At 40.3% G+C, this 15,214-nt stretch overlaps 1 protein-coding gene across 4 annotated transcripts in view; it reads right to left on the reverse strand.

Moving 5' to 3' along the window:
* The window catches only part of ARMC9 (armadillo repeat containing 9), a 59,237-nt gene extending 44,392 nt beyond the window's left edge, over positions 1–14,845 (reverse strand). The window contains exons 1-9 of one of the 4 annotated variants that reach the window (XM_085069282.1): positions 14,666–14,841; positions 14,160–14,238; positions 13,546–13,665; positions 12,894–13,064; positions 11,735–11,890; positions 9,711–9,803; positions 9,067–9,091; positions 3,902–4,059; positions 1,964–2,062 (exon numbers count right to left, since the gene is read on the reverse strand). In XM_085069282.1, coding sequence (XP_084925408.1) covers positions 1,964–2,062; positions 3,902–4,059; positions 9,067–9,091; positions 9,711–9,803; positions 11,735–11,890; positions 12,894–13,064; positions 13,546–13,665; positions 14,160–14,210 — 873 coding nt within the window. In that variant the 5' untranslated portion in view covers positions 14,211–14,238; positions 14,666–14,841. Of the gene's footprint in view, positions 1–1,963; positions 2,063–3,901; positions 4,060–9,066; positions 9,092–9,710; positions 9,804–11,734; positions 11,891–12,893; positions 13,065–13,545; positions 13,666–14,159; positions 14,239–14,665 lie in introns of all 4 variants that reach the window. The other 3 variants (XM_085069283.1, XM_085069284.1, XM_085069285.1) reach the window with 3 other exon arrangements.
* Positions 14,846–15,214: the final 369 nt, after the last annotated feature.

A 15,214-nucleotide genomic window follows, 5' to 3' on the forward strand; every position in this document is an offset into this window, starting at 1 on the left:
TCTCTAACCTATCTGCATAGCTGAAGACTGTGTCAAAGTGGCCATAGTGCCATAAATATAGTGGCAAAGGCACCTTTGGAGCAGAAATTATTTTAGAGAAGCAGAAATCAGAATCTTGCATAAGGATGACACTCTTCCCTCTGCCCCCTTCCTAAAAGGGTTCAAGAGATTGGAGGATCAAGTTATGATAAGAAGAACAGAAATAATGTGAAAAACCCTGGGCAAATGGAGGATCCTGTAAGCACAGGACAAAAAGACAAGTCTTAATGCAAGCAGAGAGCAGGAAGAGAGAAGACAGTATGTGGCTGTACAGAATGGGTGATCTCAGTACAGGGAAGGGAAACCAACACAACCTCAACATCAGATGGTAAAAATACAGAAGGCTACTGGGGTACTGAATGCATTATCTCAGAAAGCCACTGGCAAGGAAAGAGGAAAGAACTCTGGAGGTTGCTGGTTAGAAGAAAGATGGGGAGGGAGGAGGGACATTATGGGACGGGAGATGACATAAGCTATGGATATGGTGTAAATCTGAGGGGAAAGGAGCTGCAGACAGCACCTCATGTTGAGGTAGCAGACAAACAGATCCTGATTCCTTCCTGAAACCCTGAAATAGCAGCTTTTGCAGGCTGAGTAAGAGTACACCTCCTAAATTCATGGCAGATCAGAGAAAGGAGCTAACAGGAAAGTGAAAGCATTTAAAACAGCTTGAAGAGCAGTGAGGAATAATACTTATCAGTGAAAATATTAGCACATAGAAAAGAAAAGGGAGCATTTTTATTATCTCCTTATCTATCTGTAGCAAAGTTTCAAGGGGAACAAAATGTACCCATAGCATCATTGTTATTAAAAACCTTGGCTAGAATAAGGAGCAGGAATTTTATTTTCTTCTGCTTTTCCTTTGACACTTCACTGAGTTCTCCTGCTACAAAGTTAAGTACACATGAATGGCTGCCATGGCAAAAACAATAAGCACAGTTCATGATTTTGGCTTGTCTTTCTAAAACAGTGGTACACAATATTTTCTTAGTAAAATGTTTTGATGTAGTTTTAAGATTAATGCTTATTTGAAAATCTTGAACAAGTTAGGTATTAAAAGAAGCTGTACCACTGAACAGCTGTTACACTATCGTCAAGTCTTAAAATCTCACAGGCATAGTTTCATAGACACTAGAAACTATCCTAAGCTGGTTTTGCTGCTGAAAAAGAACCCCAAAGCTCTCTCTGCACTTAGGCAGAAGAGATTGAGCAGAACATAAAAGTGTACTGCAGTCATCTGAAAAGAAACCAGAGAATGGTGAAGTGGGAAAAAACCTACCCTAGGGATTCTGAACTGCTTATCAATAAGATCAACATTTCTTAGATAGGATGTTAAAAGACCATCACATAAATCAGTAAGGTAGCTTAGGTGTATCAGCTAACTGTTCATCTAAAACTAGCTCTTCTTCCTCTTTTCCACATTTGTTCTCACAATCCTGTGTGATGCTTCTCCTTCAGCTGGCTAAGCCAATTCTCTGTAGGGTTATAGGAGCATCACTGACAACAGAAAGGAACAGAGCATCACTGACAACAGAAAGGAACAGAGCATGAGTGCAGAGATGAGCAACATCATTCCCTTTCCTAACTAAATTAGTCTAAGATGTGCCATCAAACCATGCTCAGAATATTAGTTTCAGGGTTTGGTTTCGGTTTTTTAAAGCATTTTGATAGAATTTTTAACAGCTACAAATCTTACTGTCGTCACAACAACAGAAATAATCATACTTATGTAGTTATACCTGTATAACCATGTCATTCACCAGCATCTGAGATCAACAAAACAATTGCCATATTCTTATATATAAGCTTGAACACATTTATATTTTGTCTTTCCCATTACAGAACATTTATTGTTCCATATGCAGCTTAAATAGTACTGTATTTTAAGACAGTTACTGTAAAAATCCCAAACATTTATACTTACACTTCCAGGCCTTGTGAAGTCAATGCTGTGTGCTACAGATTGTCTCATCTGATTGCTAAACAAGCAAAAACAAATACTTTGAAGATACTCTGGTGTGATCTAAAAATTAGGAAACAAAATGAGAACAGGATTACATAAAACAAAACTTATACTTTCTACAAGACTAATGTTTCTATATTAAAGGCTGTTTGTTTGGTTTTTTTAAAGAGTAAGAAATCACCTGAGGTTCACTGATGCAAGCACAAGGCATGCACTGCAACTACCATTTTGTTCAGAAATTTTAAAAATTGTAAATTCTTTTTATCTGGGAATTATTAGGCCATTCACAAGACTAATGCTAAACGCTTTCAGAGAGTCTAGAAGAAAACCAGATTTTGTCACACCTCTATTTGCATCCAGATTTTCATGAATCAAAAGGTACAAAATTAAATTAAAAAATGAAGCAGTTTTGAGCTTTAAACAATGCTGATGTGTTGTTTACCTAAAGAGCAGAACTTACACAATTGTCTTGTGAAACAGAGAAAATAAATATGAATTACACAGTACAACACTTTGTGTTTCAATGCAGAACATCTCAGCGGGTTTAGTTTTTTTTCTTTTGGGAAATCTACACCACAACAGAACAGCTTAATTTCAGAAGAGTTAGTACCTTCCCCAGAACAGAGACAAGAGCACAGAGATAATAGAAATGCAACTGGGGACACTTCTAATATTCCCAAACCTTCAGCAAGACAAAAAAACCGTTCAAATTCAGAACACTGTAACTTCACTATAACTTTATTCGGTACCCAACTCCACTTTGGAGTCAGAAATTACAGGATCCATAATGGAAGAGCACCCTCAGCTGGACACACTTGGGAAGGATCAAACGAGTGCCCCGACAAGGCTCACAAAGGAAACTGAGCAACATTTGCAACAGAAGAGAACCAGCGTCCAGTTCCCAACCACAGCAGGTAATTCGATACTGCCTGGAGAGCACCAAGCGTGAAATGGGAGGCAGCAAATGAATGACTGAGTTTCTTATTGTTACCAAAGCTCATGAGATACCTTCCCTAATCCGCTGTAAAGTATAATCCACCCCTACAGGCAAATTCTTCCCTGCAGTAATACATGAGCAGTGATTCCAGATGCAGAGTTACAAACCACAAGGTGCTCATGCTGATGACAGGAGGAAGGTACACATTGACTTTTCAGCAGGCAGCACAGGAAATACCAGGTCATTGTCCCTGCTAACAATTCACAGTTCCTTCAAAAGCACCTAGAGGCCACTAATATCTGCCATAAGAATAGCCTTCAAGGGACACAGAAGTTATGCTCCCAGAGGAGACAACACAACACAGGAAACTGACAATCAACTCCATATAAAAAATAGTCATAAGAAAGTTGTATCTTCTCTAGTCACATACATGTGGCCCATTTCACATAATGAATAACTCATTCACCCCCATCCCTATTATTCCCTTTATCAATTAAATTAGCAAATCCAATTCAGCAGAACAGAGAGCAAAGCTTTTCCTCACCAAAATTTTGAATAAGATTGTTTCCACCACTGTGGAACTTAAAACAGACCTGATGGAAGTCTTAAATGTACAACTGTTGATGGCCTGCATTGCAGTCACTAATCACAGAAATGCCCTCTAATCACTGCTGATGCCAAAGCTCAATAGGGCACTCTCAGAGGAGATCTGAGATGTCTTGTGAGATGGTGTTAATTTTTGCGAGATTTCTCTGCCAGCACAATTCAACCCATCTCTTTAGCTTCTTTAATCCTCCTTCACCAGGGCAATGGGAGAACTGCTCATCCAAAGTGCTGTGTTTTATTAGTAAAGAGCCACAGTTCTAACAGAAAGGCTCATAACTATGAAGTCTAATTCACACTTTGGTTTCCATTTTCTGGGGCGGGTGTAGAAGTTAGTGCACATCTGAGTCATCTCTTACCATCTTGCCATTGATTGTGGCAACCAAAGAATCCACCAGCTCCGCAGTGATTCCAATGAGATTATGGTGTTCCACCTGCAGTTTGTTAAATTGTTTCAGGTAGGTCATGTACCTGTACTCAGACTCCACTAACTGTTGATGAAGATGTTGCATCATTTCTGTCAAGAGAATTACAAAAAAAGAAATAGCATCACCTATTCAAACAAAAGGACAAAAGAACCCACAAGCCTTTTTGCTGCTCTGAACAGGCAACCTCAACTTCTGAGGTGTGGAATTTCCCTGCAAGGATAATTCCACACCTCTATCGTGACTCCATTTCATCGCAACAGCTACAAGTACTTATTATGCCTTATTTGCCAAAGAACTAACTGCTTCACAGTTACAGCAGCAACACAAATACAAGGCAATAAACATCACTGAACACATTTTGTGAAGAGGATACTCCATCATTTACTAGTTGATAGTAAACTATATCAGTTACTTTTACTATCCCCAGTTTCTGAAAATAGCTCAGATTTGGTTTTCATTTCTATCTGAATAATTCACAAGTTACATTTCTCATACATTTTGTTCCTTCAGGTTCAATTACTTTAGAGACAAAAGTAAACTGAGTACCAAAATCTGTATTCTCCACCCCAGTCTCTGACCTAGACAAGCCAGTGTTCTGCATGGAACTGGGCACAGAACCTGGAGCTGTGGACCACAGTGCACATCTCTGTGACCAGACCAAACCATGAAGGGAGGCACAGTAATTCTATTGTTATGCCTGATGGTTTGTATTTTGCTAGAACATTATGTTTTAAATTAGTTTGCTGAGAAGCCAGTACTGCTCTAGTGTTGTGAAAATGGCATCAGGCCCATCTGCAAACAGACGAAATATTTACCATAGCACTTTTTGTTAAACAATGGGAAGGAATCAGCTTGACTATGGAGATTCAGACAAAACTAGGATTCCCTCTCACAGATTTAAAATTTTTTTGGGTTAGAGCATTCTAAACAGCCCAATATGACATGGTTTATCTCACTGATATTTAAAGCAGTAGGCGGCAGAACAGCTTATTTTTGCTTTCAGAAAATGTAACAGAGTTATCTTTTTAATGGAATCTTTTCAAGAAAATGTGCATTAGTAGATGTTAGCTATAAACCAGCTATAAATTGACAGTCTTAAAATAAAACACGGAATACAAGATGGTACATTTTTGTACTTCTACAAGTTAAGAGAAAAAAAAAAGACAAGACAGTTATTTTACTCTCAAAGCCTCCTCCCCTCTAAGGATGGCTGCTTTCTGTTATACTCTCTAAGAGGGAGCCAAACCCAGTATGAAATATGAACAGAAGCTGTGACAAGCTAGAGATCCTGTTCAAATCCAGCAAAATGTGCTTTAAAAAAATAGACCAATAAACAAAACACCACTAGAACAGTAACATTAAGCAACCCTGCTGAAAGTGCCAAGCTTTATACAATTCTTAAAGCTGTTAAAATTATCTCAACTCCATTCAACATGAACATAAAAATTAGAAGAGTTGAGGTAACTTCCAAAGACAACCAAATTATTGAACTTTGATAATAATAATTCAGCTTGGATTTTGTTTTTATTTCAGAGTCATTACTGTTAAACTGCTACCACAGATTTAATATGATACAGCTTCAAAATAAGAACATTTTTCTAAACTAGCAAAGATTCTGAGAGCAACCATTGCACAAAACTAGCCAGTCCAGCACTTTATTCTGTTGCCTAGATGAGTAAATAGGAATATATTTTTATTTAACTGTGACACAACACATGCAATTCAAAAATTTTCCAGTGGATGTATCTAGAGCATGACTTTCACTCAGAGGAAAGTTGGAAGCACCAAATCACAAAGCATAAACCTTCTCAGAGTTTGTTTGCTTTTCATAGCCCAGTGGGTAAAATTTCCAGTAATGAAAATACATCTTCCAACTGTAGTCAGCAGGAAAAAACTATATAACCAAAACTCAAGGCAGCTCATGAACATTAGTCTTGGAAATTCAGAAACAGGCTCCAATTTATTCCTTGGCTGTTAAATCCAGGGATTATCAATAATAAACAGAGAAAAGGGTGTCAGAGAGAAATCACAAAGTCTTGGCACACCTCACATTTTTTATACCACTATCTTCTCACACATAAGCAATTTTACTGAAAATGGGATAGTCTTTCATGACAGCTTCTCTTGCTGAAAGAGCAGGAAGTGCTCATCACTGGCAAGCAGCTGTTCCAAGTTCAGACAGAGCTGGTCCTGCACTGCCTCATTTTCCCCTTGCACTCCTGCCATATTCCATAACAGCATTATGTTAACACCACAATAGCATTCCATAACACCATTCCCTCATTCATTTAGACAGATCAGGGAGCTATCAATCCAGGCAAAAATTAGTATTAAGTCGCTTGTTTAAAACATTAAATCATTACCATCCCAGTCTAGATTTGGTAAAAGGAAATGGTACCTTTCAGAGGCATTTCAGTTGACATTTATGTCACCTTGCAGCAGTGGTCAAACTGCACCATTACAGGAATCAGAGAGTAGCACCGTGGCTTCTCTCTATCCCAGATACAACTCCCAACACTGACAAATGCTTTCTACATATGATAAACCTATCAAGGAGGAGAAAAAAAATGCTCTGGACCCAATACCTACCAGAAACATTATTCATATGTGGAGGAAACACAGCACAGAGGACTAACCTCCTGGTGTAGGAAGATACAAGATACAGTAAAGCTTATGACTGACAAATGAAGATGCTGGCACTGGGCTTCATGATCTGAACTACTGCATGTTTCTACCAGAATTCTTGCCTGCTCTCTCATGTGTGTAATTGTCAAGTCTTCTAACTCCAGTTCCCACAATCAGCCAAGAAGTTACACATATGCACTTAATTCCACAATAACCATTTCCCTCTAAGTGAGAGATTAGTTGTTTTCCTTTATAACAACTTACCTCCACCTAAAACATGCTTCCTGAACTTGCGCTTGCTCTTTTTCTCTCTAACCTCTGCCCACCCTCTCATACTCGTCTAGAAGCACTGACTGCAGCCAGTTGAGCTCCTGCACACAATGAAGCAGAGGAGCTGCAGGTCTCAGGAGCTGCTGACACTTGAGCTCCTTAGGTGACACTGAATCTTGCTCTTAGGAGAGGCAGAAGTCTCCTTGCTTAAAAATTACTATTCATATTCTAAACTGCCCAATTTCCACATAAACAGTCATTTAGACTTTTGCAAATCTTGACAGACAGGTTGGTCACACTTCACCTTCTCTAGTGCAGCAGCCTGACACACTTCCTCCACTCTCCCCCTCCCCAAAGCAGCAGAAGAGTGGCTGTGAACTCATCCACAGATTTGTAATGAGGCAGTGAAGGGAACAGCGGCTGAACACACTTCCAAATACTTCATTCCCTCAGTTCCTGTTAGCAGAGAGGACACAAAGAAGGTCTGAAGCTCTCTCTGTGCAAGATGCCAACCATTCTGCAATTTTTTCCTTTCCAGCCAAACCGAAAACATATGGGAGAACTGTAAGTTAAGCACAACCACCACACAAATAGCTTTGGAACTCATACAGAGATTGATGTTTTTTAGCAAATGGGTAAAAAGCCAGACTGTAGTAGGTAAATCAGGCAAGGTAAACACACTGAACTCTCCAGGACACCCTCAAGAGCATTTGCACCACCCCACCCAAACCTGAAGTACTTCAGCATGTCAGACTGAATGTCAGACTGATGACTGGCAAGTATTTACAAAAGGCTGCTTTCAGGACTCTGCCATACTGCTCTTCATTCATGTGTTGCCTATAAATTTTCTTTGCATTTTCCCTTCACTGATAAAGTAAATATTCTCCAGCGGTAAGTGCTGTGTATCCCTTGTGATGTGAGCAGGATACTGCAAAAATAACCTCTTGGATCCAAAACCTTCATATGAGACAGTCCTCAAGTAACCTTTATGAAATATCCAAACTGACTCAACCTCCAAGGCACATACCAGATCTGCAAATTAAGGCTGACCTGCATGTATTGAATTCCTGTACTTGTCCCTGTACTTGTACAAAGCACAGAACCTGCCCAAATTAAAAATAATTAGGCCCAAAATAATTCAGGCACAAATGATAGTTATTTCTTTTTAATAAGAGCATGGAATTATTTCCTTCAGGAAAGTCTTCTACATGGAAAAAGAGTAACTTCTGGAAAATAAAAATCCACAAAGACTTTTCTATTATTCATTGAAAGTCTAATGCAACACAAAGCACAATATAACAAAGAAAATACATGGAACTCACACTGGGAGAAAACCTAACTTTCTCCTCAATGCAATCTAAAAAGAGTAAATCCTCAGGGTAAACAGATTAAAATAACTCAAGAGGAAAAGTAACTTTAAGAATCTTACTGATCTCATATAGATCCCTACCTAGAAAGTATATGCAGAAAGTCAAGTGAAAAAAAATGCAAGATAGTTGGAAACTTAAGTTCTATTTATTAAACTGATTTTTAAAAGGCATGTATTTCAAGTGTCACCACCATCTAACAGTATTCTGCACTGAAATTATTATTTTTAAAGGGCCCCAAGTCACACATACTCTTAAGTGTGTATAAGCAGGTTACCTCAAAATGCAGCACATCAGCCAGCCACATTGAAATGAACACATTCTTCATCAGGAGAAACTAATATGCACTACTTTAGAAGGTACTATTTAAACAGAATGAGCAAACAGGAACAAAAATCAATTTTGTCTAAGATCATTAGACAGCCATCAGAACAACTGAACGAGATTTGAAATCTGGAAGATGCAGATAGGCCTAAAGAAGGGAAAGGAATCTGAGGCAACTTACTTCCATCAGAACCAAAAAAAGCTGATATGCACTTTGTGCATATCAGTGGAGTTCTCCACTTGTTTTTACCATATTGCAGGACAGAATACACAATAAATGTAAATCCCACTACTAGGTCCTCTCCCATTTCTAGTCCATGACTATTGATGCTCAACCCTACTGAGCTCCAGCAGTCTAACAGTAGATATCACCAAGGCTGGGGTCTGGATTTCTAAGCACTTTCTGCCATGCATCACTGGTTTCCTCACCACCCCTGCAGGCAAACCTCCTGCTGCTCTCACAGCCCCTGAAAATCTTACAGAATATCCTTACCACAGCCCAGCATTTACCTTTGTTGAACTGTCCACTCTCCTTCTGTTGCACGAGTAGGTGCAGCTCAGGAAAACCTGCATCTTTTCAGTGCTTGTTCCAGAGACACAAAATGAAGAAACTCAAACAAGCCAAATATTCCTACTGTCCCAGCCAACAGCCAGGGTCTGTCTGATCCTCCACAGAATACATAAATCAACAATAAATACATAAAAATCTTGTAAGTGCACAACTCACAATGTTGCATAAAGACATTTTGCTGACCTTTGAGTGACCAAGTAATTTCTGGAACCCTTAAAAGCACTGTAAAACTTTCAGTTAGTCCCTGAAATGGCTAATTTCAAAGACTAACAGCTTTAGAAATGCTAAGAAAGAAGTCAGGTCAGGTTGGTTCCTTTGGGTATCCTGTACTTCATACATGGAAGCAAAGAATGATCATATGATAAACATGTAGGTTCATATGGATCTATACATTGTCTTTACATGACTTTTTCAAAGGTTTATTTTTGAATGTGGAATATAAACAATGTTTCCTATCATACAAACTCAACTGCAACATTACTGCAATTCTGCAACAGATCTTAGCACTACACTCTTGCAATAAATTACACTGCCTCTTTCCAGTATTTCTAATTATCTGCAAAGTGTTTTCTAAAAAGGATACAAATATAGTGAGAAGCCGAGGAATCCGTCTGGCTTTGAGAGTCAGAGACAGGAACTTTTCCAATCTTGCCCTTAAATCCAATGTCCAAGAATCCTTGAAAAGAAAAACAAATAATGACAGTTGTTCACCAAATATGTACACCCTGTACAAAGTACTGCTTGGATCACAGCAACTTCCCACTAGTAAAAAAGGCAGCAAGCATTGGATTGAAAAGATTTTCCCTTCACCGTTACTGAAGTGAATGTTTTTGCTCACTCCCCATAAATGCATAGAGCAGTCAGAGGGGACTTCAGTATTATTCCTAGACAAGAGTTCTAGAAACAAAATGTAGCTTTATTTCAAGTGCAAAATTATCACATAGTGTTGGTGCCTTGTATGCACATGCTACAACTGCTCCGAAAGTAGAAGCACATTTAAAATATAAGCAACTTGAGAAAAAGATAAAAAATTAATATTAATTTCACATGTATTAAATAGAGTACAAAACTGGTAATTTTGCACTACTCAGTTTTCATATTTTGCTTCTAGATCTGGGAATTGTAAGTTTTGTCAATAACTACTGCAAGCGTCATGACATGACATTAGTGATCAGGGCACAATGTTTCTAAAATAAGGATTTGGAGAAAAACAACCCATGTTGGACAAACAGACCAGCAGAACAGACCAGCAGCATTAACTGGAATGCTGTCCTCTGCCTGACGTAGTGTCTCGTAGGCACAAGAAAATAACAGTTATGGAAAAATGCCAAACTGCACCTAGGAATCCACCACATACTCATGTTTTCTATTTCAAACCTTCAGTGAAGCTGGTTTCTGCTTGAGGAAAAGCCAGCCAACAGAAGAAAAAGCTCCATCTTCCAGCAAGTAGAAGGAACTTCCTAAATTTACTGCTGTATACATACATGTTGCAAGCTGTTCTCACAGCTCAGATTTTCCCTTATTTCATCATGCTGGAGAGTGTACAGAATTTACTTGTTGCATTTACCAACTCAGTATCCAGACAGTGGTGTACCAGAGCACACTGTATATTACCAAAGGAACCTTGTCTCCTACAGAGAGGAGTGCATATTATTTTTCAAGATGTATTACACAAACTGACAGGAACTCCAGCTATATAAAGCATCAGATGCCTGAGAAAAATATATGCCATAAGAACACTGCTTAGTAAACTAGTGACTCACTGCTGCTCTTTCTCAAACGTAAAACAATCTGTGTTTCAACACTAACATGGAATGAGTTGTACAATTCCCACAAGAAAATATGAGTGACTGTGGATTAAGAGCTTGGACACTGAATAAACCTGAGGATCTCAACTTAGATAAGGCATTAAAAAAAGTGCTGCTAAGTAAAATTAAAAAAGAGTAGTCATATTCCATCTCTGAGGTCAACTAGTCTATCTCATTATTTATAGCTAGTCCCGAAGGAAAATGGCAGGATATGCCTTTTTTTGGTGTTAAACTGGAGCTCCTCATCAGCTGGTACTTCCAAAGTCAGCCCTAGGGCAAGCATCACTTAAGCTTTGGTTTGATATCAAAAGGAATGTGGCAGCAATGCAGGCAGAAGGCATCTCCTTGCACCACAGAGGCTGCCCACAGCTTCTCAGCCAGGCCAGCACAACTGTCCACGTGGTCAGACAGGGAAGCATTCAGAGCAAATATTATACATGTCTGAAAAATACTACACATGCTTTGCAAACAAATTTGTGTAGGTGTGTGTACGTGGGAGCTGTTTACACACACATTCACAGGCAATAAAGCAGTTCCTTGATCCAGTCCAAGTGCAGCCACATAACCAGCCATTCCCAGCATAACAGAGGAATTAAGGTGCAGTTTTGCACTGCAGGAACAAGCCACCAGCAGGTGAAACGGTGGCTGTACCTTCCCCACAGGAGTTGCCAACAATATTTTGGAACATCAAACCACAGCTCTGGAAGTCATCTACTAACCACCCACCTGCACCATGTGCAGAGAGTGGTCAGTGCAAGTCATCATTAGCACCATCCCTCCCTGCAATGCAGATACTTACCTGGAAAAGTTCTTTAAATGAAGGATGTACCATGGGGTTAGGAACAAAAGGCAAAGCATAGAAGGGAAGAAACTCTGTAGTCTGGCTCAGTGCAGCTCCTTTTGTTTCCAGGTATGCCTTAAAATGAGAAATTCTTTCCTCAAGTTCAGCCTTGTCCTAGGAAATAAAGCAGCAGATTTAATTTAGCAAACTACCATTCTGAATGCATTGTAAAGCTGGCAAATAAAAGACTCCAATATATTAATATGAAGTTTGAAATTCCAGAATATTTGTTATCTAAAAACCAGTATTTAGTTAACTAGAGAGCATATTGTATGTTTTCACCAGTCCTAAAGAAAAGTGTAAAATAATGTTGTTGTTTCTGTCACCCACGTCCAAAGAAAGAGGAGACAGACAATTGCTTTTTGCAGGCAAATTATTCCTGCTCACTTCAGGCTAGACTTCTAAAGAAAAAAAATACCATTTCTACATGCAGGGCATAGAAGAAACACCTACTTTAGACATGCTTTATTTCACTGGTACATGCAGAAACAAAAAAATCCACTTGCACAGCACTGGGAAGGGGAGCTGGCACACAGAACAGAACAAAAGCTCCTTAGAGGCTGGAAAACAGACTGCAGGCATCCAAATACTCCTGCAGCAGCTGACAGGTGAAGGGCAGGAGCTATTAAGCCCTGGCTGATCTGGCTGAATCCAGGCTTCTTAAATGTCTCTTCATCATAAAAGTCCCATGTAGCAGAGATTTTATCTTGGGGTTATATTTTTCAATACCATATATTGAGCTGGTCAAGACTGAGCTTTCTCATTTCATCAGAAATTAGTATATTTCAACTCACAGCTTCAGTACAAACTCAAAGCAAAATAAGTGTTTTATGAATCTTCTATGATCTACAATTACAAGTGTGAAAGTATTCCCATGCTGGTATTTTCCAAGTTAAAATACTTCAAGAACTCCAGGATAAGGACAGCTCCACTTCCATCTCTGTACTTCACAAAACAAAGGATTTGGCTGATCTAATATGCAGACTGTGCCCAAAACTGGATACACATTCTTGGAATGATTCTTAGAAAACATCCCATCCTCATCCACACTAAAGACAAATAAATGAAGTAAAATAAACAAAGGCAATGTGAGGTTTGAATTGTAAACAAATCTTACAGGCTTTCCCCTAGTTTGTTTCAAGAGGAAGGTGACAAAGTAGATGTGGAGATAGAACTCCAGGTTCTGAGCAACTGGATCACTGTCATGGACAGAAGACAAAATCTGCTCCTCCCAGAGCTGGAAGAAAACTTTCTGATCACCATTTTCAAATGCTGTGAGCAGATCTTCCTGTGAAGGGGAAAAGCATTCAGTGAAAAAACAAACATAGAAGAGCTACATTTTCTCAGGAGTAGGTTTGTGAATGAAGAATTCCAGTGCCATATGAACACTTTAATTCAAAGTTTTATTAAAAAATCTCCCACCATACAATGACCACCCAAATATTTTTTTTCTTCATGCATCTTTAATATCATTGAGAGCCTGAATCAACCATCAATACAAGAAGCAAAGCCCAGATTTTCAAACATATCAGTAAACACTTAAAGTAGTGTAAATCCGAACTACTGTCTTGAGTTCAAAATGACTGAAGTTCTGGAAAAAAAAAAAATCCAATTTTGAAGGTTCTTGTGCTGGAAGAAGACTGCTACGAGATTTCTTCAAATAATTAAGACTTTGTTCAGACAGTTCACTGCTATAATAACTCACAGGGCAGTTAGCAGCCTCTAACTGTTTTTAGTATTACTCAAGGTAAGTGTAAATTATGCATTACCTGAACAGGCAATGAATCTTTTGAGGAAACATCTGCTGGTTTACGTAGTGGCTTCCCTTTTATTTTACATTCCTTTTTAAGTACTTTCACTGTTTCTTCAAATCCTGCAAAATCCAAATACTACAAGACCAAAACACAGAGGAACAACATTTGTTAGATGATTAAGGCTTCAATAAATTATTAGTAATTTTAAAGTCGTTAACGTTTCAATGAATTATCCATGAAATGCCAAAGTTTTTCTGTAGGATGGTCCATAAATGCCAAAGACTGCAAAGTGATAAACCAAGAACTGATACCTCATGGTAGGAAAATACTGTTTCTCAGTTTTCTCCTGCATCTTAGAGACAACTGTGTGCACCCTCTTGGAAAGAATGATGCCCCTTAGTTTAGCCAGCATCTTCATTCAACCAAAGGAGAAAGTTTTGTTGCTGGCATTTAATAGGCATTGAGCCTTTTGAACCTACAGAGTATGACATGAGTCAAGATTTCAGCATGTAGCAACACTTAGCCATAATTTAGACCTCATTTACAATGCCTGGCTCTGAATACAAACACTGAGAAATCTTGCCTCGCTCATTTCAACCAGGGAAAAAAAAAAAAGAGAGAAAACCAACCTCTTTCACTAGTCCAAGTAACTCAGCTTCGTACGCTAAAAGATCACCCATTGCTAAGCGCTGCTGCTACTTCTCATCGCTGATAAAGATGGAAAATGGCAAAGAAGGGAGTGTTAGAGCACAGCCCAGAGCTCACCCAGCACAGAGCTCACCCAGCACAGAGGTCACACAGCACAGCCCATCAGGCACAGCATCTCCAGAGGGCAAGAGGAGCAGACACAGACACACAATTAGAGGCACCACGGTGTGCTCGTCCCACTCTCACCTGCACCACATCCCACTGCCTCACATGCCCCCTGTCCCATTCCCCCCGTCCCCCAATCCCTCCCGTCCCCCATTCCCCCCTGTCCCAATGCCCTCTCTCCCCCATTCCGCCTGTCCCAATCCCCTCTCTCCCCCATTCCGCCTGTCCCAATCCCCTCTCTCCCCCATTCCCCCCTGTCCCAATCCCTTCTCTCCCCCATTCCCCCCTGTCCCAATCCCTTCTCTCCCCCATTCCCACCTACCCCACTCTCCCCTCAGCCGCCGCCAGTGTCGCCCCGGCAACCGCCGTCTCTCCGGCGCGCCGCGCACGTGACCGCCCTCAGCCAATCGCCGCCCAGGATCGGCGCGTCACGCGGCGGGGGCGTGTCCCGGCACCGTGCGGACAGCGCCCCCTGTCGCGCGGCGGGCGGTACTGCAGCCCCGCGCTCTGCGGCGGCCGCGGGAGGGTTTGGGGTCAGCTCGGGTTTGTAAATGACGAACCGCCTTAACTAAGGCTTTCTCTCTTGGAAGTTTCGTTTGAAGTCTCCCAGCTCTTTTGAAAGGGATGTCGGACGAGGCGGGCGGAGCTTTGCTGTGACGGAGCACGGCCGGGATGAGCCATTCCAGGAGCGCACGTGTGCGACAAGTCCTTACCTGATGGAAGCCACACCAAACACACGGGAGGATCGGTCAAGCCCCTTATCGAGTCCTCGTGCCTTTTTCAGTTAGCAGTGCTAACAAACCTCCTCCCGCTAAAATCAAGTCTCCAGCAAACAGCTCCACGTTCTATGATCGGTTATATCCTGCCCAGG

Source organism: Lichenostomus cassidix, chromosome 9, assembly GCF_008360975.1.
Source record: "Lichenostomus cassidix isolate B80296 chromosome 9, HeHo_3.0, whole genome shotgun sequence".
Taxonomy (NCBI): Eukaryota; Metazoa; Chordata; class Aves; order Passeriformes; family Meliphagidae; genus Lichenostomus; species Lichenostomus cassidix.